At 39.7% G+C, this 27205-nt stretch overlaps 1 protein-coding gene across 4 annotated transcripts in view; it reads right to left on the reverse strand.

The window, feature by feature from the left end:
• Positions 1 to 1111: 1111 nt before the first annotated feature.
• Positions 1112 to 27205, reverse strand: part of MRPL39 (mitochondrial ribosomal protein L39) — a 197703-nt gene continuing 171609 nt past the window's right edge. For 2 of the 4 annotated variants that reach the window (XM_012474856.2, XM_064380062.1), the window contains one exon: positions 1112 to 1933. In XM_012474856.2, the coding sequence (XP_012330279.1) occupies positions 1907 to 1933 (27 nt within the window). In that variant the 3' untranslated portion in view covers positions 1112 to 1906. Of the gene's footprint in view, positions 1934 to 12801; positions 12844 to 16645; positions 16728 to 27205 lie in introns of all 4 variants that reach the window. The other 2 variants (XR_010343923.1, XM_064380064.1) reach the window with 2 other exon arrangements.

The raw sequence follows: 27205 nt of genomic DNA on the forward strand, positions 1-27205 counted from the left end.
TTAATCTATGTTTCTTGTCTGAGACCAAATAGAAATGAATCAAAAGCCCTTTCATTGTTCACATACTGAGTTTCCACGCATCCCTGTAGAATCCTTATCAGTAGCTTTGCCCAGAGTACACACTTTTGTGGCTCTTTCTTATGAGCAACGTCGTTTTTCCATATAATACAGAAATGAAGAATTCCTGTAACCCCATCAGGTTCCTTACATGGACCCAAGTCAAAAAGCGTAATCTCAGTGTCAGTCTCTTGGCTGTCTGCAGGGTAATATGCTGAATTGCCACCTGTGCTGTAATTGTGTTAGCTCTTTAGTAAATTACATTCAAGGATAAAGAGGACAGAGTTGCCTACCGACAAACAACATTCTTTATTCTCCTTTTTCTACAAGGTACTGAATAACACCATAGAGCACAAATCATCATATGCCCTATATAACAAATATATAATTACCATGCATGAAGAAAACAAAATTAGCTCCAAAGAGTATCATGTTTTCTCAACAGAAAGTGGAAAGATGCTTCAGAACAGTGAGCACAGGTTTTAGACTCTGAAATCTTTTAGCAGCATGACGTTTTTGAATATCTGATCTAGGTTTTGATTCTGCTAGCTACATATATTTTTTGGCCTTTGGTCTTGCATTAAAACACCAGTAGCAAATAACGTTAGAAAAATTGGGAATAGAGAAAGGAATATTTTTATTTACTTTATTTTTTAAATTCTGCATATATAAAGAACGTTGCCTGTGACATCACTGACTCTTTGCAACAACCTAATAAAGTCATCATTATTATTACCCTCATGTACAGCACAAGCTGTGAGGTGCTGTGAAACTTGCTTACTATCAGCCTCTGAAGAGATGAAAAGAAGATTCATACAAGATCTGTTTAAATCCAATAGCCTTTGACACGTCAAACTTCAGAACACATTGGATTTACCAGTATAAAGTTGCCTTAGAGTTTGTAATTTCGTGAAAGCAAAAATTCAAGTTTTCCTTAAGAATAAATTTAGCATTTATGCCTTGACTTGCTTATTAAATAATATGAAGATGTTTGTTACGGATACTTGACCTCCTAATATTTAGTTTTATTTAGTAAATATCAAAATAAAATATGTATTAATCCAAACCAAAGATATTTTATTTAATTGGATTACTAATAGTTCACTAACATTCTGTAAGTATTTTTCTTTTCTATAAATGTTTTATATTCCAGACTACTTAAAACTTTGGCAACCAGATCCTTTAAAGGGCGTAAGTCATACATATTTTCAAACCAACAAAATAGTAAATTTCAAATGAACGTTAAATGGAATAAGGAAGATGAAATGAAGCAAGAAGAGATTTACAAGAATGGAGTTCTTCTGCCACCTTGTGGCTGTACTGTGTTATAACCAGCGCTACATTAAAATATTCAGGAAATTTTTTGATTGGGGATTTTTAAAATAAATGTTTTGACTTATTTTTATTTTCAAAAGATAAAATACTCACTCAGTTGTTTTCAAATATGGAGCCCAACACAGTCACCATGAAAACATATTCGCAGGACCCATTCCTTTGATATTTTGATAAGGGATATGTGGAGACATCCTGCTGTATTTTAGCAATTATCCCAGTTGATAATGAAGCACAGATGGATAATCATGTATCTAGTTGCTTCTAGAATAACGTGTCAAAGCTTGAAAGGTTTTTATAAGTAATCAGTGTCCTTCTCTTTCTCAATCCATAGCTAAACTTCAGCCAGTCTCTCCTTCTCCAGGTGTGGCCGCGTGGCTGTGCTCTGGTCACTGGAATCTGGCCATGGTCTTTACTGAATGTAGTTATCATGTTACTATTTTTTTCTTCCTGAATATCATGGCTAATTTCGGTATTGGTGACGACCTCTTTCTTGAAACTTTCTCTTCTGTTGGGTTTAGTTAGATTTTTCTCTCCTTTTCTCCTATGAAACAAATGAACATTATTAGAGTAAAAGTCAAAAGATTTCACTTCACTGTAGCCAAACTGGCCTCCCTGATTCTCCTGCAAAACTTCACACAATGTTCCCTTAGCGTCTTCTACAATCCAGCGTCACTGGCTGCAACGCTCTTTCCTGTGATACACATACGGGACCTACCCCACCTCTTTCAAGTCTTTGTTCAAATATTTGTTTCTCACTGATCACCATATTTAGAAATGCGACTTCTGCCAACAAACTCCTTATCATTTTAATCTTGCTTTATTTTTTACAGCAGTTATGACATTCTAACATATGCCATAATTTTAATATTTATTGTGTTTATTGTCTTTTTTTACCATAGACTATAAAATCCATGAGGGCAAGTGTTTTGTTTACTTCACTGCTGTGTGCTCTGAAACAAACAAACAAAAAAAAAACGGCCCAGCACGTCGTAGGTGCTCAAAAAATATTTGTCCAATTACTGAATGAAAGAATTATGACTCCTATTGGTTAAAGAAACCTATGGGACAGTGTTTAGCCTCACAAGTATTCAGACACACAAATTAACACACAGTATCATTTTTTCTACAATATTAGAAAAATTAGTCAAGTTATATGACCGTTCAATATAATTTTGAAAGCAAGTGAAAATTCAGTGAATTACATTCTCATATGTTTTTGTTAAATTGGGAGTTATTTTTAAGTCAGTTTGCATAGTCATTAAAATTTCATAACCTTTGACCCAGTAATGCCAGTTTAGAACCTGTATTGCAATGAAAAAAAAAGAAGATATATAGGCCGGGCACGGTGGCTCACGCCTGTAATCCCAGCAGAGTCGCTTGAACCCGGGAGGCGGAGATTGCAGTGAGCCGAGATTGCGCCATTGTACTCCAGCCCGGTTGACAGAGCGAGACTCTGTCTCAAAAAATAAAAAATAAAAATAATAAAAATTTAAAAATAAAAAAAAAGATAACCATAGGTTCCATGTGGCCATTTACTACAGTATTATTAATAATGATAATAAACTGAAACTACATGTTTAATAATTTAAAATAGTAAATTAAATTATGTTAACTCCGTGCAATGAACTATTTTGCAACCATTATAATCACAAAAACTGTACTAGAACCTGAGAAAATGTTTATGGAGCATGCTGTATTATAATGAAATTTTAAACTGTGTAACTACACAGTTTTTACATGTATGTAGAAAAAGGCTCTAAAGAATGCAAAAATTAGAATTATTGTACATGAGCAATAAATTATTTTTGTCTTCATTTTCCAAATGTTCCAATTTATCATCATAGTTTTGCAACTCTTTAGTATTTGAAAGGAAAAAAAACAATTGCCTTATTCCCGAGCGCTTAACCTTCACCTGAAGTGAATTTATTCTAAGTTCCAAAAGGTGATTATTACTTGCTTTTATTGTATTCATCAAGAACAATTTACATCTCTGTAGAAATAGCTTTAGTTAGAGTCATTAGTTAGATTTAGTTAAGTCTTCAGTTAGATTTACTTACATGCAATGAGACTTTTATCTAATAAATTCAGGCTGAATTTAACATTAATTCAAGAATTAAAGTGCTCTTCATTTTTAAATGTGTCTGTTCTACCTAACTACCTGCATGGGTTTAGCTTATAATTGGTTTTATAGATATGATTAGGTCCATCATCCTGCCACATTTTAATAAGTAGGACTGTCTGTAACTGTCTTTTACACACATCTGTGCCCATCAATTCATAGCACACTCCCCAGGAATTAATGGGAAACAGCCAGGAGAAAAAGGATTAGACATAAGAATTCAAGGCTGGAAATGACCGCCTCAAAAACTGGCTTCCCCGCCCTCAATTACTGAACTGACCTTCAGCCCTCACCAGATCTTTTTTCCTATCACCTTGCTTAATCTATCCTTCCCTACCAGCTCTCACTCAGGCTAGCCTTTAGCTTCTGTCTGATGTGGCCTGACTTACTGTAGAGATAGGTTTTTTTCCCAGGTGCCTTGCTCAGCAAAGATTTTGGTCGTGTGGATTTTGGATCCACGCATTCGGATTTTGCTGTGTTTGGATTTTGGCTGTTACAGGACTTTCTCCTTAGTTCAGCTATGAGCCGGGGCCTTGTCACACAGCCATGAAATATTAGGCTCACAGACACTTTCAAGGATGAGAAAAATGGAATTTACTGGGCAAAAAGGAAAAAAGAAAAACGGACTCTCAGCAGAACAAGAGTCCTACTATGCTTCCGGCCTCACCGATTGAATCCCAGCTTCCACCCAGAAAGAGGAGGTGCCAGGCTCCTCCTCACTGCAAACAGCGGAACTTTTATGGCTCTAGCCCAGTGCGCACTCCTCCCAGCGTGCAGGCCACCTGAAGTTTCTCTGGGGGCCTCTTTCCACTTGGCTGTCTCACCACCCTTCCTGACCACTATGAGAGGTAGTGCCCGCCCTTGCATCATCTCCCGTGTTCATAACTCTCTGCCACCCTGCCACTCCCCATACAATACTGGCAGTGATGGTATTAACTTTTTGGGTCATAATATTAACCCCTCAGTGTGAAAAGAAGTCAGATCAACCCTTCGTTGATTTTCTTCCTTGTAAAGCTGAATATTCACATGATAAAAACAAACAAAAACAAAAAACAAAGAACTTAAAAAGGCAGCATGACATAGTGGGCTCACTGGCTACCTGTATGACTGTCAACAAGTTACCTAATCTCACTGCACCATCTGTAGCATTGAGATAATACCAACTTTGTGAGGTTGTTGTAATAAATAAATGAGTATATAATACATGCCTAATAAATGTTAGCTGCTGCATATTGTAATTATTCTACAACAGATACTGATTTTATCCTAATTCTGTGTATTCGGTCTCCAGCAGAGTGTCCAAATCCCGTAGTACTCCATCTAGGTAAATTTTTCAAATGTCTTTAACTGACCATTTTCTTCTTCTTTAGTCCCCTCATATGGCCCCTTTCATTGGCTTCCTTTTGCCATCTTTTTTTTTCTCTTTTCCCTTCAAACTAGCAAAGATTTTATAACATCTATTTAAACAGGATCCAAATACCTCTGATATGTTTTGGCTGTGTCCCCACCCAAATCTTATCTTGAATTGTAGCTCCCATAATCCCCACATGTCAAGGGAGGGACCCAGTGGGAGGCAATTGAATCATGAGTATCGGATTTTCCCGTGCTGATCTCCTGATAGTGAATACATCTCATGAGATCCAATGGATTTATAAAGGGCAGTTCTCCTGCACATGCTCTCTTGCCTGCCACCATGTAAGATGTGCCTCTGCTCCTCCTTCACTGTCCGCCATGATCATGAGACCTCACTAGCCATGTGGAACTGTGAGTCCATTAAACCTCTTTTTTTAAGAAAATTACCCAGTCTCAGGTATTTCTTCATAGCAGTATGAAAATGGACTAAAACAATCTTTAGAATATTCAACCCATCTTTATTCTCTGAATTTTAAACTTTCTATCTGTTCTTTGCCTGAAACCAAACTCCAAATAAATAACTTTGTGTACCAAAATTTCTGCTCAAAGGACATTCTAGGATATAGTATGTTCAATTTTTAAGCACTCAGAAAAATACCTTAAATGGTCACAATTTATGGTGGAGGGTCTCAGGGAAAACTCTTTTTAGAAACCATACTTTTCTACTTTCATGTTCTTAAGGATGAGGAATAATGTTCTTTTCTGCTTTCTCTACATGAGACAATTATACAAAAAGACAACCTTTGTTTCTTAGAAATCCTATAATTTTTGTCTTTTATTTCTTTACAGCCTTCTATTTTTCCCACACAAAGCATCTTTAATCATCTGCGACACTGATTGTTATTGCAACCCATCTTCCTGGATTCTATAAACAGAGACACATGCTTTAAACTACCAAAATCTCACTGTTCAAAACATCTCATTTTTCAAGGCAAGAAAATAAAATAAAAAGTTCTTTCCCAAACTCAAAACTGTTCTATTTGGCTGCATAGACCCCTAAGGGCTTTTTGGTTGTTCTTAGTCCCTGACTTTAGCTATCCACCTGACCTTCAGCTTCTCCACCAATCCAATTGGTTTATTATTTTCTTGCCAAACTCATCTTCTTAAAATTTAAACTTGATCATTTTACTTTCTGGGGAAAAACCTCCATATGCTCTTCAATAGCAATACAACAAAGGCCAAGTTACTTTACATAATCCTGTTCACTAACCTTTTCTTTCCTAAAGCCCCTTCTTCCCCACATCCCTGTGATGTCACCTATCACCCCTTCTCTGGTCTTATTCCTTAGCTCCTTCCCAGTCTCCTCCTCTTCCCTCTAGACCTATGAATGTAGACATGTTCCACAAGTATGTCCTCAATCTTCTGCTTTTTTCTCTGTATAGCCTCTTCCCAGAGAGCTCAAATGTTTCCAAGTTGTCCCTGATAACTACCTCCAAATACCACCTTGAGCAGTGCTACACAACAGAAATACATGACCTGAAAGCAGAAACTATACATGTAGTTTTAAATTTTCCAGTAGCCACATTTGAAAAGGAGAAGTGGGGAGATGACAAGATGACCGATTAGGAGGAGCTCAGGATTACCGGTCCGAGTGAAAGCGCAGAGGGTGAGTGGATGCCGCATTTCCAGACGGATTTTTACTGCCCACAGACCAGGAGATTCACAGGCACAGGAGCTCCATGGGTCACCAGAACGGCTGTTTTGGCCAGCACAGCTGTTTGGCATGCACCCTGGCGCAGCGGTTCCCAGTGCAGAGTGAGCGAGACTGCATCCCCTCTTAGCCAGCAAGGGGAGCTGAAACGGGGAACCAGGCCAGGAGATTCCCGGGCAAAAAAGCACCACGAATCTCAGAGCCGCAGTTTCAGCAGGTGCAGTGGCTCCCGGTGCAGAGCAAACGAGACGGAGTCCCCTCTTAGCCAGGAAGGGGAGCTGAAACAGGGAGCCAGGCCAGGAGATTCCCGGGCAAAAAAAGCACCACGAATCTCAGAGCTGCGGTTTCAGCCAGTGCAGTGGCTCCCGGTGCAGAGTAAACAAAACAGTGTCCCTTCTTAGCCAGCAAGGGAAGCTGAAGCAGGGAGCCAGGCCAGGAGATTCCCGGACAAAAAAGCGCCACGAATCTCAGAGCCGCGATTTCAGCCATGCAGTGGGTTGCCGCACAGGAAATCACACAGATCCCAGTGCCTATTCAACAGGCGACCAGGTCACCTGGTAGAGAGCCAACCATTCAACTAAAAAACAAAAGGCTCTGAGGCAGGGAGACAGGTGACCAGGCCTGGCTGGTCCCACCCCCACAAAAACAAAAACAGAAAAATAGCAATTGGAAACGTTCTGGGTTGAGACTTTTACGGCAAGCACAACTGAACCCGGGATGGTCCAGCTCTGTGGAGGAGGGGCGTCCACCATTACGGAGGCACCCTGCAGTTCCCGAAGCAATCTGCCATCGCCAAGGCAGTGCACCATTACAGAGAGAGTCCATCACTACAGAGGCGGGCCAACAAAGCAGAAGCAGTTCTAACTACACCCATATAAACAAGAATGCAGGGAAGTTCACAGAGCAGCTGGGTGGAGCCCACAGCAGCTCAGCGAAGCCTCTGCAGGCTGAGTGTGACTAGGCTGCCACCTTGTGGGCAGGGAAAATGGCAGCAGCTCAGCGGAAACTCATAAATCCTAACTCCATGGGACAGAACACCTGGGGAAAAAAAGGGGGGTTTATGAGTTCTGCTACTGCAGAATTAAACTTACCAAAATCAGAAAGTCAGCAACTACAAAGTCGACAGGTGGATAAATCCACAAAGATGGGAAGAAACCAGTGAAAAAAGGATGAAAACACCCGAAACCAGAACACCTCTCCCCCTACAAGGGATCACAACTCCTCACCAGCAAGGGAACAAGACTGGATGGAGAATGAGTGTGAGGAAATGACAGAATCAGCTTTCAGAAAGTGGATAATAAGAAACTTTCCTGAGCTAAAAGAACATGTTCTAACCCAATGCAAAGAAACTAAGAACCTTGAAAAAAGATTTGACGAAATGCTAACGGGAATGGACAACTTAGAGAGGAATATCAGTGAATTGATGGAGCTGAAAAACACAACATGAGAACTTCGCGAAGCATGCACAAGTTTCAACAGCCGAATTGACCAAGCAGAAGAAAGGATATCAGAGGTCGAAGATCAACTCAATGAAATAAAATGAGAAGGTAAGATTAGAGAAAACAGGGTAAAAAGGAATGAACAAAGTCAACAAGAAATATGGGACTATGTGAAAAGACCTAATCTACGTTTGATAGGAGTACCCGAATGTGACGAAGAGAATGCATCCAAGCTGGAAAATACTCTTCAGGATATTATCCAGGAAAACTTCCCCAACATAGCAAGGCAGGCCAATATTCAAGTCCAGGAAATACAGAGACCACCACAAAGATATTCCTCTAGAAGAGCAACCCCGAGGCACATAATCATCAGATTCACCAGGGTTGAAATGAAGGAGAAAATACTAAGGGCAGCCAGAGAGAAAGGTCGGGTTACCCACAAAGGGAAGTCCATCAGACTCACAGCAGATCTCTCAGCAGAAACCCTACAAGCCAGAAGAGAGTGGGGGCCGATATTCAACATCCTTAAAGAAAAGAACTTTCAACCCAGAATTTCATATCCAGCCAAACTAAGCTTCATAAGTGAAGGAAAAATAAAATCCTTTGTGAACAAGCAAGTACTCAGACATTTCATCACCACCAGACTGGCTTTACAAGAGCTCCTGAAAGAGGCACTACACATACAAAAGAACAACCAGTATCAGCCACTCCAAAAACACATGAAATGGTAAAGAGCATCAACACAATGAAGAATCTGCATCAATCAACAGGCAAAACAGCCGGCTAGCATCAAAATGACAGGATCAAATTCACACATAACAATATTAACCCTAAACGTAAATGGACTAAATGCCCCAATCAAAAGACACAGACTGGCAAATTGGATAAAGAGCCAAAACCCAACAGTGTGCCGTATCCAGGAAACCCATCTCACGTGCAAGGATACACAAAGACTCAAAATAAAGGGATGGAGGAAGATTTACCAAGCAAATGGAGAGCAAAAAAAAGCAGGAGTTGCAATTCTCATCTCTGATAAAATAGACTTTAAAGCAACAAACATCAAAAGAGACAAAGAAGGACATTACATAATGGTAAAAGGATCAATGCAACAAGGAGAGCTAACGATCCTAAATATATATACACCTAATACAGGAGCACCCAGGTACATAAGGCAAGTTCTTAAAGACTTACAAAGAGACTTAGACTCCCACACAATAATAGTGAGAGACTTCAACACACCATTGTCAATATTAGACAGATCAACGAGACAGAAAATTAACACAGATATCCAGGACTTGAACTCTGACCTGGACCAAGCAAACCAAATAGACATTTACAGAACTCTCCAGCCCAAATCCACAGAATATACATTCTTTCCAGCACCACATCACACCTACTCTAAAATTGACCACATAATTGGAAGTAAATCACTCCTCAGCAAATGCAAAAGAACAGAAATCATAACAAACAGTCTCTCAGACCACAGTGCAATCAAGTTAGAACTCAGAAATCAGAAACCAACCCAGAACCGCACAGCTTCATGGAAAATGAACAACTTTCTCCTGAATGTTGACTGGATAAACAATGAAATGAAGGCAGAAATAAAGATGTTCTTTGAAACCAATGAGAACGAAGACACCACATACCAGAATCTCTGGGACACATTTAAAGCAGTCTCTAGAGGAAAATATATAGCAATAAGTGCCCACATGAGAAGAAAGGAGAGATCTAAAATTGTCACCCTATCGTCAAAATTGAAAGAGCTAGAGGAGCAATATCAAAAAACTCAAAACCTAGCAGAAGACAAGAAATAACTAAGATCAAAGCAGAACTGAAGTGGATAGAGACACGAAAAACCCTACAAAAAATCAATAAATCCAGGAGCTGGTTTTTTGAAAAGATCAACAAAATAGACAGACCACTAGCCAGATTAATAAAAAAGAAAAGAGAGAATAACCAAATAGATGCAATAAAAAATGATAAAGGGGATATCACCACAGATGCCACAGAAATTCAAACCATCATCAGAGATTATTATAAACAACTCTATGCACATAAACTAGAAAACCTGGAAGAAATGGATTAATTCCTGGACAGTTGCCTCCTCCCAAGCCTAAACCAGGAAGAAGTCGAAACGCTGAATAGACCAATAACAAGGTCTGAAGTCGAGGCAGCAATTAAGAGCCTACCACTCAAAGAAAGCCCAGGTCCAGATGGGTTCACAGCCGAATGCTACTAGACATACAAAGAGGAACTAGTACCATTCCTTCTGAAACTATTCCAAATAATCCAAAAAGAGGGAATCCTTCCCAAATCATTTTATGAGACCAACATCATCCTGATACCAAAACCCGGCAGAGACTCAACAAGAAAAGAAAACTACAGGCCAATATCCATGATGAACATAGATGCAAAAATCTTCAATAAAATACTGGCAAGCCGACTACAACAGCACATCGAAAAGCTTATCCACCATGACCAAGTAGGATTCATCCCGGGGATGCAAGGCTGGTTCAATATACGCAAGTCTATAAATGTAATTCACCACATAAACAGAACCAAACACAAAAACCACATGATTATCTCAACTGATGCAGAGAAGGCCTTCAACAAAATTCAACAGCGCTTTATGCTAAAAACTCTCAATAAACTAGGTATCAATGGAACGTATCTCAAAATAATAAAAGCTATTTACGACAAACCAACAGCCAATATCATACTGAATGGGCAAAAACTGGAAGCATTCCCTTTGAAATCTGGCATTAGACAAGGATGCCCTCTCTCAACACTCCTATTCAATATAGTACTGGAAGTTCTAGCCAGAGCAATCAGGCAAGAAAAAGAAATAAAGGGTATTCAATTAGGAAAGGAGGAAGTCATATTGTCTCTATTTGCAGACAACATGACTGTATATCTAGAAGACCCCATCATCTCAGCCCAAAATCTCCTGAAACTGATAAGCAACTTCAGCAAAGTCTCAGGATACAAAATCAATGTGCAAAAATCACAAGCATTCCTATACACCAATAACAGACTTAAGGAGAGCCAAATCAAGAACGAACTGCCATTCACAATTGCTACAAAGAGAATAAAACACCTAGGAATACAACTAACAAGGAACATAAAGGACCTCTTCAAGGAGAACTACAAACCACTGCTCAACGAAATAAGAGAGGACACAAACAGATGGAGAAACATTCCATGGTCATGGTTAGGAAGAATCAATATCATGAAAATAGCCATACTGCCCAAAGTAATTTACAGATTCAACGCTATCCTCATCAAGCTACCAATGACCTTCTTCACAGAACTGGAAAAAAACACATTAAACTTCATATGGAACCAAAAGAGAGCCCGCATAGCCAAGTCAATTCTAAGCAAAAAGAACAAAGCGGGAGGCATCACACTACTGGACATCAAACTATACTACAAGGCTACAGTAATCAAAACAGCATGGTATTGGTACCAAAACAGAGATATAGACCAATGGAACAGAACAGAGGCATTGGAGGCAACACAACATATCTATAACCTTCCGATCTTTGACAAACCTGATAAAAACAAGCAATGGGGAAAGGATTCCCTGTTTAATAAGTGGTGTTGGGAAAACTGGCTAGCCATATGCAGAAAGCAGAAACTGGACCCCTTCCTGACACCTTACACTAAAATTGACTCCAGATGAATTAAAGACTTAAACATAAGACCTAACACCATAAAAACCCTAGAAGGAAACCTAGGCAAAACCATTCAGGACATAGGTGTAGGCAAGGACTTTATGACCAAAACACCAAAAGCATTGGCACAAAAGCCAAAATAGACAAATGGGACCTAATCAAACTCCACAGCTTCTGTACGGCGAAAGAACAGTCAATAGAGTGAATCAGCAACCAACAGAATGGGAAAAAATTTTTGCAGCCTACCCATCTGACAAAGGGCTGATATCCAGAATTTACAACAAACTAAAACAGATTTACAAGAAAAAAACAAACAAGCCCATTCAAAAATGGGTGAAGGATATGAACAGATATTTTACAAAAGAAGACATACATGAGACCAACAAGCATATGAAAAAATGCTCATCATCACTGGTCATTAGAGAAATGCAAACCAAAACTACATTGAGATACCATCTCACGCCAGTTAGAATGGCGATCGTTAAAAAATCTGGAGACAACAGATGCTGGAGAGGATGTGGAGAAATAGGAACACTCTTACACTGTTGGTGGGAGTGTAAATTAGTTCAACGATTTTGGAAGACAGTGTGGCAATTCCTCAAGGACCTAGAAATAGAAATTCCATTTGACCCAGCAATCCCATTACTGGGTATATATCCAAAGGATTATAAATCGTTCTACTGTAAGGACACATGCACACGAATGTTCATAGCAGCACAGTTTACAATAGCAAAGACCTGGAACCAACCCAAATGCCCATCGATGATAGACTGGACAGGAAAGATGTGGCACATATACACCATGGAATATTACGCAGCCATCAAAAACGATGAGTTCATATCCTTTGTAGGGACATGGATGAACCTGGAAACCATCATTCTCAGCAAACTGACACAAGAACGCAAAATCAAACATCGCATGTTCTCACTCATAGATGGGTGTTGAACAATGGGAACACATGGACACAGGGAGGGGAGCACTATACACTGGGGTCTGTTGGGGGGATGGAGGGGGACAGCGGGGGGTGGGGAGTTGGAGAGAGATAGCATGGGGAGAAACGCCAAATATAGGTGAACAGGAGGAAGGCAGAAAATCACACTGCCACGTACGCACCTATGTAACAATCTTGCATGTTTTTCACATGTATCCCAAAACCTAAAAATAAAATAAAATAAAATTTAAATTTAAAAATGCTAAAAATAAAAAATAAAAATAAAATAAAAAAATGAAAATAGTCAGAAGAGACAAAAGAAAAATGAAAAAAAAAAAAAAAAAACAGAAAACATGCCTACAGGATTTGGAAAAAAAAAAGAAAAGGAGAAGCAAATGAACTTAATTTTAATCATATATTTAACTGAATATATTCAAAATATAATGATTTCAACATGTAGGTAATATTCTTAATTGACACATTTTACACTTTTTAACTGTTTTGGAAGTGGATGTACATTTTACTTATAGTACATCCCAGTTAGGATTAGCCACATTTTCTTAGCCAGTCTTCAATGGCCACATGTGCCCAGTGGTTACCATGTTCAACAGTGTGGATCTAATGCCCTAAACACTTTCTCAAAGTGTGCCTTTGGTAACCCACTCAACATCTGCCCAAGAATGCCCTCCCAGCACTTCAACCTCCAGGTCTAAAATGAAATACATCTCCCTCCTACATTCCCTAGTGCCTTATGGAAGTACCAGCTCCCCTTCCTGACTTCCTTGTAGCTACCAATAGTCCCAACAATACACCAATACTTGGGTTCTATAACTCAAATACTGAGGAAGCGGAAGAAATCTTTTAGGTCATCCTATCCAACCTCTAGGATTTTCCTCTACAGAGGAGTTCCTGTAGCTTCTGCAAGTCTCCCGAGATTATAGGCAAAATGTGCCTACCTGGATTTTCCTGGCAAAAAAAAAAAATATATATATATATATATATATATCTTTAGCTTTAAATAAAAGTTTAAACACCATGATCCAGGATCAGTCCTGCCTCTTCTCTTTTTTTTTTTTTAAATTGTGCTTTAGGCTCTGGGGTACATGTGCAGATTATGCTGGATTGTTGCACGTGTACACACATGGCAACATGTTTGCTGCCTCCATCCCTCCGTCACCTACATCTGGCATTTCTCCCCATGTTATCCCTCCCCAACCTTCCCTCCCCCACACTGCCCCCCTTTGCACCCCCCAACAGACCCCAGTGTGTGATGCTCCCCTCCCTGCATCCATGTGTTCTCACTGTTCGACACCTGCCTATGAGTGAGAACATGCAGTGTTTGATTTTTCTGTTCTTGTGTCAGTTTGCTGAGAATTATGGTTTCCAGATTCATCCAGGTCCCTACAAAGGACACAAACTCGTTATTTTTTAGAGCTGCATAGTATTCCATGGTGTATATGTGCCACATTTTCCTTGTCCAGTCTATCATCAATGGGCATTTGGGTTGGTTCCAGGTCTTTGCTATTGTAAACAGTGCCGCTATGAACATACATGTGCATGTGTCTTTTTAATAGAATGATTTATAATCCTTTGGGTGTATACCCAGTAATGGGATTGCTGGGTCAAATGGAATTTCTCTGTCTAGGTTCTTGAGGAAGCACCACACTGTCTTCCACAATGGTTGAACTAATTTACACTCCCACAGTGTAAAAGTGTTCCTATTTCTCCACATCCTCTCCAGCATCTGTTGTCTCCAGACTTTTTAATAATCGCCATTCTAATTGGTGTGAGGTGGTATCTCAATGTGGTTTTGATTTGCATTTCTCTAATGATCAGTGATGATGAGCATTTTTGCATGTTTGTTGGCCTCATATATGTCTTCTTTTGAAAAGTGTCTGTTCATATCCTTCGCCCACTTTTGGATGGGTTTGTTTTTTCTTGTAAATCTGTTTTAGTTCTTTGTAGATTCTGGATATTAGCCCTTTGTCAGATGGGTAGATTGCAAAACTTTTTTCCCATTCTGTTGGTTGCTGGTTCACTCTAATGATTGTTTCTTTTTCTGTGCAGAAGCTCTGGAGTTTAATTTGGTCCCATTTGTCTATTTTGGCTTTTGTTGCCAATGCTTTTGTTGTTTTAGTCATGAAGTCCTTGCCTATGCCTATGTCCTGAATGGTTTTGCCTAGGTTTCCTTCTAGGGTTTTTATAGTGTTAGGTCTTATGTTTAAGTCTTTAATCCATCTGGAGTTAATTTTAGTGTAAGGTGTCAGAAAGGGGTCCAGCTTCTGCTTTCTACACACTGCTAGCCAGTTTTCCCAACACCACTTATTAAACAGGGAATCCTTTCCCCATTGCTTGTTTTTGTCAGGTTTGTCAAAGATCAGATGATTGTAGATGTGTAGCATTGCCCCCAGGGCCTCTGTTCTGTTCCATTGGTCTGTATCCCTGTTTTGGTACCAATACCATGCTGTTTTGATTACTGTAGCCTTGTGGTGTCGTTTGAAATCAGGTGGTGTGATGCCTCCGGCTTTGTTCTTTTTGCTTAGGATTGTCTTGGCTATGCGGGCTCTCTTTTGGTTCTATATGAATTAAGGTATTTTTTTCCAGTTCTGTGAAGAAGGTCATTGGTAGCTTGATGGGAATAGCATTGAATCTGTAAATTACTTTGGGCAGTATGGCCATTTTCATGATATTGATTCTTCCTAACTATGACTATGGAATGTTTCTCCATCTGTTTGTGTCCTCTCTTATTTCATTGAGCAGTGGTTTGTAGTTCTCCTTGAAGAGGTCCTTTACATCCTTTGTTAGTTGTATTCCTAGGTATTTTATTCTCCTTGTAGCAATTGTGAATGGGAGTATGCTCATGATTTGGCTCTCTGTTAGTCTGTTATTGATGTATAGAAATGCTTGTGATTTCTGCACATTAATTTTGTATCCAGAGACTTTGCTGAAGTTGCTTATCAGTTTAAGGAGATTTTGGGCTGAGATGATAGGGTATTCTAAATATACAATCATATCATCTGCAAATAGAGACAATTTGACTTCCTCTTTTCCTAGCTCAATACACTTTTTTTTTTTTTCTTGCCCAATTGCTCTGGCAAGAACTTCCAAAACTATATTGAATAGGAGTGGTGAGAGAAGGTATCCTGTCTAGTGCTGGATTTCAAAGGGAATGCTTCCAGTTTTTGCCCATTCAGTATGATATTGGCTGTAGGTTTGTCATAAATCGCTTTTATTGTTTTGAGATATGTTCCTCTGATATCTAGTTTATTGAGAGTTTTCAGCATAAAGGGCTGTTGAATTTTGTTAAAGGCCTTCTCTGCATCTATTGAGATAATCATGTTTTTGTCTTTGGTTCTGTTTATGTGGTGGATTATGTTTATAGACTTGCATATGTTGAACCAGCCTTGCATCCTTGTTTTGTGCAGAGTTGCTGGGCAGGTACTTTTAAGTCTGCTGCAGCAGAACTCATAACCGCCTCTTTTCCCGGGTGCTCTGTCCTAGGAAGGTCGGCTTTATTTATAAGGTACTGTCATGCTGCTGCCTTTTTTCATAGATGGCCAGCCCTGCACGAAGTAGTCTAGTCACAGTCTGCCAGCAGAGGCATTGCTGAGCTGCTGCAGGCTCTGCCCAGCTGCTGTGTGAACTGCCTGGGTTGTGGTGGACTGCTTCAGTAGTGGTGGTTGCCCTTCCCCCCACTGAGCTGGACTGTCCTGGGTCCAGCTGCATTTGCCGTGAAACTCTCAATCCAGAGCATTTCAGATTGCTTGTTTTGTAGGGGCGGTACCCACTGAGCCAGATTGCCTGGCTCCCTGTCTCTGCCTACTTCCTTTCAGTTGAATGGGTGGCTCTGTCTCCCAGGCGTTCCAGGCACCAGTTGAAATGGCTGCCCAGATTTGTGTGAGTTTCTGTGTGCCAAACCAGCACCAGCTGAAACCGCCATGCTGAAAACTCATGGCACTTTTTGGCCTGGGAATCTCCTGGTATGTGGGCAGTGAAAATTGGTTAGGAAATGTGGTAGGCACTCACCTTCTGTGTTGTTCTTGCTGGGAACTGCACTCTGGAGCTGTTACTATTCAGCCATCTTGGATCCTCCCCACTCTTCTCTCTTCTGTAATGACCACACACAATTTATTACCAAATCCTGATCATTCAACCTTCCAGATCTCTCTAATGCAAACCTACTTCTCCCTTTCCACTGCCACTGACTTAAGATCATGTCCATATTTCTTGGAGTGCTTTAGATATTACAGCAAGGGACTCTGCCAGGGATCAATGGGACCAGTCTGCTACTAGCAAGAGCAGCTATAGCTTGATCACACATGAACACCCATGATAGATTCAGCTAGACCAAAAAGATTAGAAAACAGAATCAAAACCAGGTCAGTAGGAAGATGAACTCTGACTAGTGCTACAGCCAGACTATATACCAAGTGATGTCTAAGCCACTGAAGAGGTCATGTCTGACACACCACTGGAGTCCTTGGTTTGCAGATCTCAGTGCTCTGAGAAGAGGATGGATGAGTTGTTTTGTTTTGTTTTGTTGTTTTAAGGAACCCTGGGTATTTTCCTGTTCAGGTACCTGGGGCACACCTGACCTTCCTCTGCTGTGCTTGCACCCTTGCCAAATAAATTGGTTCTCATTTTCACAAGATATTTTCCAGTATCCTTAGATTGAACTGGGGAGGTATTTTAGGGGAGCATTCTCTAGGTCTGAGTAGAGATCGTTTCCCTCCAGAGTTTGACGATTCCTCCAAGCCTCTGCCTTTTCCAGATCTGGTAACAGATCTCTGTAAGTTAGACTTTGTACTACAGCCTTCACAAATGATATAGTCTCAATTCTCGACCCTTTCACTGGATTTCACTCCCCAATGCATTCTCCAAATTTCTGCTAAAATCCTCTTTTAAACATATAGCAATCCCCTTCTTTATATTCTTTTTTATTTATGTTCTTTAAGTTCTTGGATATATGTGCAGTACGTGCTGGTTTGTTACACAGGTATGTAACCACATGTGCCATGGTGGTTTGCTGCACCCATCAACCCATCATCTACATTAGGTATTGCTCCTAACGCTATCCTCCGCTCACCCCCCACCTCCCGATAGGCCCTGGTATGTGATGCTCCCCTCCATGTGTCCATGTGTTCTCATTGTTCAACTTCCACTTATGAGTGAGAACATGTAGTGTTTGGTTTTCTGTTCCTGTGTTAGTTTGCTAAGAATCATGGTTTCCTGCTTCATCAATATCCCTGCAAAGGACATAAATTCATCCTTTTTTATGGCTGCATAGTATTCCATGGTGTGTATATGCAACATTTTCTTTATCCAGATCATCACTGATGGGTATTTGGGTTGGTTCCAAGACTTTGCTATTGTGAACAGTGCCACAATAAACATACATGTGCATGTGTCTTTATAGTAGAATGATTTATAATCCTTTGAGTAGATACCCAGTAATGGGATTGCTGGGTCAAATGGTATTTCTAAGTCTAGATTCTTGAGAAATCACACACTGTCTTCCATGATGGTTGCACTAATTTACACTCCCTCCAATAGTGTGAAAGCATTCCTATTTCTCCACATCCTCTCCAGCATCTGCTGTTTCCTGACTTTTTAATGATCACCATTCTAACTGGCATGAGATGGTATCTCAGTGTGGTTTTGATTTGCATTTCTCTAATGACCAGATGATGAGCTTTTTTTCACGTTTGTTGGCTGCATAAATGTCTTCTTTTGAAAAGTGTCTGTTGATGTCCTTCACCCGCTTTTTGATGGAGTTGCTTGACTTTTTCTTGTGAATTTGCTTAAGTTCCTTGTAGGTTCTGGATATTAGCCCTTTGTCAGATGAATACATTGCAAACATTCTCTCCCATCCTGTAGGTTGTCTATTCACTCTAATGATAGTTTATTTTGTTGTACAAAAGCTCTTTAGTTTAATTAGATCCCATTTGTCTATTTTGGCTTTTGTTGCCATTGCTTTTGGTGTTTTAATCATGAAGTCCTTGCCTATGCCTATGTCCTGAATGGTATTGCCTAGGTTTTCTTCTAGAGTGTTTATGGTTTTAGGTCTTATGTTTAAGTCTCTAATCCATCTTGAGTTAATTTTTGTATAAAGTGCAAGGAATGGGTCCAGTTTCAGTTTTCTGCATATGGCTAGTCAGTTTTCCCAACACCATTTATTAAATTGGGAATCATTTCTCCATTGCTTGTTTTTTTTTCAGGTTTGTCAAAGATCAGATAGTTGTTGATGTGTGGCATTATTTCTGAGGCCTCTGTTCTGTTCCATTAGTCTATATGTCTGTATTGGTACCAGTACCATGCTGTTTTGGTTACTGTAGCCTTGCAGCATAGTTTGAAGTCAGGTAGCGTGATACCCCCAGATTTGTTCTTTTTGCTTAGGATTGTCTTGTCTATATGGGCTCTTTTTTGGTTCCATATGAAATTTAAAGTAGTTTTTTTTTTTTTCCTAATTCTGTGAAGAAAGTCAATGGTAGCTTGATGGGAATAGCACTGAATCTATAAATTACTTTTGGCAGTACAGCCATTTTCACAACACTAGTTCTTCCAATCCATGAGCATGGAATATTTTTCCTTTGTTTGTGTCCTCTCTTATTTCTTTGAGTGGTTTGTAGTCCTCCTTCAAGAGGTCCTTTACATCCCTTGTAAGTTGTATTTCTAGGTATTTTATTATCTTTGTAGCAATTGTGAATGGGAGTTCACTCATGATTCAGCTCTCTGTCTGTTATTGGTATATAGGAATGCTTGTGATTTTTGCACATTGATTTTGTATCCTGAGACTTTGCTGAAGTTGCTTATCAGCTTAAGAAGATTTGGGGCTGAAACAATGGGGTTTTCTCAATATAAAATTTTGCTATTGTTTCTCTAGTTCTTTAATTGTGATGTTAGGGTGTCGATTTTAGATCTTTCCCACTTTCTCCTGTGGGCATTTAGTGCTATAAATTTCCCTCTAAACACTGCTTTAGCAGTGTTCCAGAGATTCTGCTACATTTTGTCATTGTTCTCATTGATTTCAAAAAATTTATTTATTTCTGCCTTAATTTTGTTATTTAACCAGTAGTCACTTAGGAGCAGGTTGTTCAGTTTCCATGTAGTGGTGTGGTTTTAAGTGAGTTTCTTAATCCTGAGTTCTAATTATTATTGCATTGTGATCTGAGAGACTGTATGATTTCCATTCTTTTGCATTTGCTGAGGAGTGTGTTACTTCCAATTATGTGGTCAATATTAGAATAATTGGTCAATATTAGAATAAGTGAGATGTGGTGCTGAGAAGAATGTATATTCTGTTGATTTGAGGTGGAGAGTTCTGTAGATGTCTATTAGGTCTGCTTGGTCCAGATCTGAGTTCAAGTCCTAGATATCCTTGTTAATTGTCTGTCTCATTGATCTGTCTAATATTGACAGTGGGTTGTTAAAGTCTCCCAATGTTATTGTGTGGAAGAATAAGTCTTTTTGTGGTCTCTAAGAACTCACTTTATGAATCTGGATGCTCCTGTGTTGGGTCCATATATATTTGGGATAGTTAGCTCTTCTTGTTGCATTGATCCCTTTACTATTATGTAATGCCCTTCTTTGTCTTTTTTGCTCTCTATTGGTTTAAAGTCTGTTTTATTAGAGACTAGGATTGCAATCCCTGCTTTTTTTTTCCCATTTGCTTGGAAAATCTTCCTCCATCGATTTAATTTGAGCCTATGTGTGTCTTTGCATATGAGATGGGTCTTCTGAATACATCACACCAATGGGTCTTGACTCTTTATCCAATTTGCCAGTCTGTGTCTTTTAATTGGGACTTTTAGCCCTTTTATATTTAAGGTTAATATTGTTATGTGTAAATTTGATCCTTTCATTATGATGCTAGCTGTTTATTTTTTTCATTAGTTGATGCAGCTTCTTCATAATGTTGATGATCTTTACAATTTGCTATGTTTTTGTAGTGGCTGGTACTGGTTTTTCCTTTCCATATTTAGTGCTTCCTTCAGGAGCTCTTGTAATGCAGACATGGTGGTGACAAAAACTCTCAGCATTTGCTTGTCTGTAAAGGATTTTATTTCTCCTTTGCTTATGAAGCTTAGTTTGGCTGGATATGAAATTCTGGGTTGAAAATTCTTTTCTTTAAGAATGTTTTCTTAACTTTTTTTTTCATTTCAACCCTGGTGAATCTGTTGATTATGTGTCTTGGGGTTGCTCTTCTCAAGGAGTATCTTTGTGTTCTCTGTATTTCCTGAATTTGAATGTTGGCCTGCCTTGCTAGGTTGGGGAAGTTCTCCTAGATAATATCCTAAAGAGTGTTTTCCAACTTAGCTCCATTCTCCCCATCACTTTCAGGTATACCAATCAAATATAGGTTTAGTCTGGGAATAGTTTCACATATTCCCATATTTTCTGGAGGCTTTGTTTATTCCTTTACATTATTTTTCTCTAATCTTGTCTTCATATTTTATTTCATTAAGTTGATCTTCAATCTCTAATATCCTTTCTTCAGCCTGATTGATTTGGCTATTGAACTTGTGTATGCTTCAAGAAGTTCTCGTGCTTTTTTTCAACTCCATTAGGTCATTTATGTTATTCTCTAAACGTGTTATTCTAGTTAGCAGTTCCTCAAACCTTTTTGCAAGTTCTTAGCTACCTTGCATTGGATTAGAACATACTCCTTTAACTCAGAGGAGTTTGTTATTACCAACCTTCTGAAGCCTACTTTTGTCAATTCATCAAAATCATTCTTTGTCCCAGTTTTGTTCCCTTGCTGGCGAGGAGTTGTGATCCTTTGGAGGAGAAAAGACATACTGGTTTTTGAAATTTTCAGTCTTTTGTGCTGGTTTTTCCTCATCTTCATGGATTTATCTACCTTTGGTCTTTGATGTTGGTGACCTTCAGATGGGGTTTTTATGTGGATATCCTTTTTGTTGATGTCAATGCTATTCCTTTCTGTTTTTTAGTTTTGTTTCTAACAGTCAAGCCCTTCTGCTGCAGGTCTGCTGGAGTTTGCTGGAGGTCTACTCCAGACTCTATTTGTAGCCAAGCCTGCAGAACAGCAAAGATTGCTACCTATTTCTTTCTCTGGAAGCTTTGTCCTAGAAGGGCACCTGCCAGATGCCAGCGGGAGCTCTTCTCGACCCCTGCTTGGAGGTATCTCCCAGTCAGGAGGCCCAGAAGTCTGGGACTCACTTGAGGAGGCAGTCTGTCTCTTAGCAGAACTCGAGTACTGTGCTGGGAGATCTGCTGCTCTCTTTAGTGCCAGCAGGCAGGAACATTTAAGTCTGCTAAAGCTGCTCTCATAGACATCCCTCTTCCCAGGTGCTGTGTCTCAGGGAGATGGAAGTTTTATCTATAAGTTCTTGGCTGGAGCTGCTGCCTTTCTTTCAGAGATGTCCTTCCCAGAGAGGTGGAATCTAGAGAGGCAGTCTGGCTACACCAACTTTGCTGGTCTGCAGTGGGCTTACTCCCAGTTCAAACTTCCCAGTGGCCTTGCTTTCACCGTGAAGGGAAAATCACCTACTAATGCCTCAGCAATGGCAGATGCCCCTCCCTCCATCAAGCTTGAGCATCTCAGGTCAACTTCAGACTGCTGTGCTGGCAGTGAGAATTTCAAGCCAGTGGACCTTAGCTTGCTGGGATCTGTGGGGGTGGGATCTGCTGAGCTAGACAACTTGGCTCCATGGCTTCAGCTCCCTTTCCAGAGGATCGAATGTTTCTGACTCACTGGCATTCCAGGCACCATTGGGGTATGAAAAAAAACCTCCTGCAGCTAGCTCAGCATCTGCCCAAATTGCCACCCAGTTTTGTTATTGAAATCCAGGACCCTGGTAGTGTAGACACCAGAGGGAATCTCCTGGTCTGTGGGTTGTGGAGATCATGGGAAAAACCATAGTATCTGGGCCGGAATGCAGCATTCCTCATGGCACAGGCCCTCATGGCTTCCCTTGGCTAGGGGAGGGAGTTGCCTGACATTTTGTGCTTCCTGGGTGAGGCAACACCCCACCTTGCTTCAGCTTGCCCTCCATGAGCTGCACCCACTGTTTAACCATTCCCAATGAAATGAGCTGGGTACCTCAGTTGGAAATGCATAAATCACCCACCTTCTGCATTGATCTTGCTGGGAGCTGTTCCTATTTGGCCATCTTCATATTCCTATTAGTGTTCCACAGGGAAAAATAAATGAAATCAAAACCCCCTAGCATTGAACTCAAGACCCCCCCTGGGATCTGCTCTTAAAAATACCTTTGGATCCTATCTTTTCTATTTTTCTACCCAAAGCTAACATTCCAGAAGAGGGATATCTGTGCTTTTTATTTTTTTGCTAGTCATTTGCCCCATATTTCCCAAAGGACAATTTCAAAACTACATAAAATCAATAGCATTAGGTGAGAGTCACTGCACCCTGAAACACAGTCTCCAGGGCAGGCATACCAATGCATGTTAATGAAAGCAAAGAGACTGGCCATGAATAATTTAAAGTTCCTAAGTTGTCTGAACTTCTCAGGCCTAGGAGTCCTGTTTCAGATTTATAAACTTACCCATGGCAGCCTTCATCAGAGCCCTTGCCCCTCCACGCAAAGCTGAATGGTCAGATGACAGTCACAGTCCTTCTGCCAGACACTGAAACTGAAAAATGCCCCCAGATTTCTACAAATGAAACTAAAGTGCCCTCTAGACATGTTTTGGCCCCGATGCAAATTCCTGTTTGGACATCCTGCCATCTTCTCACCTCTACATTTAAGCCACCTGGAAAACACTGATGTTTCACAAAGCAAAGGGACAGTGGAAATGTCTACTATGTGTCTCTCAAGCAAAGCCAACATCTCCAAGATCAAACCCTTCAGCTGTTCACTGTGAAATATCCCGTTTTACACTAGCACTATCACGAAAAGCATTAGGTTTGTTTCTCCCTCACACTGCTCACTTATCATGGTACAAATGGCTGTCACATCATTAAGGTACTTATCTGTACTCACTGGAATAACCAGAGTCAAATCTGAGAGAATTTGATGAATATTGCCTGTTTTATTCATCAAAATGCCTGCTTGGAAAAAAAGGAACTCATTGCTGGAAAAAAAATAATGCTTCAGTCTTCATACCTCTCTTCATATCTCCCCAGAGAGAGAATATCCAAAGCTGTCAACATTTATAAAGACCTTCTGCTCGACCTCCCAAAGTGCTAAGATTCCAGGCATGAGCCACTGCACCCAGCCTGGGATGCATTTATTTTAAAACAAGTTTATTTAAAAGAAACACATTCATTTGAATCTGGGCTAAATATGATCAATGAAATGGTTATTTAGAAGGCACAAGTTCTTCTCAATATGCCTTAAAGGTCCTTTTTAAAATTCTAGGAAACAAAATAAAGAAGACAGGAAGAAATTGAGGGAAAAAGGAAGGAAAGGAAAGGAAAAAGGCAGAAAAGAAGATGGGAGGGAGAGAAGGTAGGAGGACAGAAGGAAAAGAGGAAGCAAGAAGAGAAAGGGAGGAGAGAGGGATAAAGAGGAAGAGGAAATGAGGTAAAAAAAGGATAGAAGAAAAGTAAGAAAAGAAAGGGAGAATGGACAGAAGGAAGGAAAGAAAGAGGCAGAGAGAAGAAGAAGGGAAAAAAATCTCAAATCACGTTAATATAGTAAATGCAATGCTTTATTAATCATGTGGAAAGTTAGATCAATTAGTCATTACTTTTTCATGTGTAATTAAAATATTTTGCTTGCATTAATTATGGTTAGTGAAAAGCTACTAACATCAATTTTTCTGTAAATTTTTATCAATAAATCTAGGGAAAATGCAGAGTTATTAGGAAAATTCAACAATTTTATTTTTAATTTCAAGCTAAAGGATTATAATTTGAAATTCTTTGCACCTGTGATTCCTCCAAAACAGCTGGAAGGAGGGATCTTTGTTGCTCTAATGTTATTCTGGTTATGCTCTATGAGGCAATGATGAGGTTCTCTAGATTCTGAAGTCAAACTCTGGACTCTAGAGGGGAATCTGAAATTTTCAATGTTTGCTAATAAATAACATAAATACAATCACTCAGTCTTATTTCTTAGCAACAGCAGAAAAGGCATCTGGTATATGCCTTGCCCTTAGTAGTTCCGCAATACTCCTCATATGTGAAAAATTATTATTTTATGTGTTTTGGAATATTGCTAATGAACTACAGATAAGGCAGAGAGTCTTAATGAAAACAAAAATAAAATAGTAAGAAGTGTATAAATAACTAAAATAACACAAATTACCATTTCTTTCTGTAAATCTTTGTACATTTTAGGGAAATCTATATTTGCAGAAATTTGGAGGAAAAATCAAAATGAAACAAGGTTTTCAGATGTTCATCAGAGTGTCACAGGTAGGGTTCTCTGGAAGCCCACATGGAGGTGGGATTTGAGGCCACAGCCTATGAAGGGAAGGGAGGGGTAGCTGGATTGTGTAGAAGTCACTCTGGGGTGCAGGTTCCTCCGAGATGATGCATGTGCTTTCTTTCCTCAGAAAATAATACATTGGAAAAACTTTGGAGACGTTGTTTTTTTTATAGGTTGGCTGGTTTTTGTATCTTTTTTTTTTTTTTTTTTGAGATGGAGTCTTGGCTCTGTTGCCCAGGCTGGAGTGCAATGGTGCAATCTCCGTTCACTGCAATCTCCACCTCCCAGGTACAAGCAATCCTCCTGCCTCAGCCTCCCAAATAGCTGTGATTACAGGCTCACGCCACCATGCCCAGCTAATTTTTTTTTTTTTTTTTTTTTTTTTTGGTAGAGATGGGGTTTCGCCATGTTGGCCAGGTTAATCTCGAACTCCTGACCTCAGGTGATCCATCTGCGTTGGCCTCTCAAAGGGGGAGACATTGTTTTTAAAAAGTTAAAGGATATAAAATTGAACAGCTAGATAGGAGGAATAGGTTCTAGTGTTCTAGACTGCTGTAGGATAATTGTATTTAATAAAAATATACAATATAGTTTCAAATGACTAAAAGAAGGATATTGAATATTCCCAGTATGAAGCAATAAATGCTTATAAATTTATATGCTTAAGCATATAAATGCTTAATGATGAATATGCTAATTACCCTGATCTAAGTACTACACATTATATGTATCAAAATATTAATATGTGCCCCACAAACATGTAGAGTTAAGGTGTGTCAATTTTAAAAAGAAAAAAGTTTGGACGGATCCTTCAAATGTTCTCATTCAGCTTTCATAAGTGACATTTATTAAAAGCTTTTTATTAAAAAGGAAACATTTTATGCTATGCTTTTTATGAATTATGATTGTGACAAAGATTCTGTGCCTGAACAAACTTTGGTCAGGCTCGTGAATGTTCTCCTAGGCCTATCTGTGCACTTTCTCATAAAGCCTGGTTTTAGCAAGAACCCTGCTAACTTCAGCAAGAAGCTTCTATCCTGGATCCATCAGGTCCCTAATCCTCCACCATCCCCCAGATATCCGATCATTCTGGTCTATCTTCAGCAAGAATCTAGTTAGTTCAGTTTTACCAAATCCTGCTTACTCCTTATGTTATTTCTTAGTAATTTTTCATGCATGACCCCTACCTTGCACCTTGGCTATAAATTCCCTTTTGCCCATACATGTAGTTGGAATTAAGCCTGATCTTCCTTCCCACAGCAAAATCTCACTGCAATGGTCCCTATATTATAATGGTCCTGGATAAACTTCCTGTTATTTAAAGTATAACAGTATTTTAAAGTGTCATTATTTTTTCTTTAACCATTAGTAGGAAATACACCAAAATGTTAACATTGGTTGTAGATAATTTTCTTACTACTGTGTACTTTTCTTCATTTATTATTTTTTTTAAGAGTCTTGCTCTGTCACCCAGGCTGGAGTGCAATGGTGCAATCTTGACTCACTGCAGCCTCCACTTCCTGGGTTCAAGAGATTCTCCTGACTCAGCCTCCTGAGTAGCTGAGATTACAGGCACCTACCGCCATGCCCAGCTAATTTTTGTATTTTAGTAGAGACAGGGTTTCCCCATGTTGGCCAGGCTGGTCTCAAACACCTGACCTCAGGTGATCTGCCCTCAGCCTTCCAAAGTGCTGGGATTATAAGCATGAGCCACTGTGCCTGGCTGACTTTTCCAAATTTCTTGTAGTGAGGAGTTAATACCTTTATCATGAGGGAAAAAAGCAAGTCCTTCAAACACTTATAATTTTAAAATATATTTAAAATATAAAATAATGAACCTGTTGGAGACGTTAACGTTGGGTAGCTGAGACATGTGCTTTCCAAGGAGAAAGAAAGAATTAAACAGTTGACATAACTTTAGGCCTCCCTGAAACTCAAGTTGCAGTAGGAGGCAGTACAGGTCGCTGAGAGGGACAGTGAACAACAGTATTTGGAGTAGAGGAGTGGCCTCCAGTGCAATGGCTAGTTCAAGGTTCTTTCAGGGATTCTCAGAATTTCTGAAAACGGAAATACCTTTTCATCTGGAGCACTTTTGAAAGGGACTTCAATCTGTCTTTCTTCCATGAAGGGGGCTTTCCAAGCATATCATATGAAAATTACAGCAGTGGCATCTGACTGAGAGTCCTGTTAACACCCCTTTCCCCATGAGTCATTCAGGTGTCACCCA

The sequence above is a fragment of the Aotus nancymaae genome, unplaced genomic scaffold (assembly GCF_030222135.1).
Source record: "Aotus nancymaae isolate 86718 unplaced genomic scaffold, 86718_ANA_hifiasm-v0.15.2.pri h1tg000022l_1, whole genome shotgun sequence".
NCBI lineage: Eukaryota > Metazoa > Chordata > Mammalia > Primates > Aotidae > Aotus > Aotus nancymaae.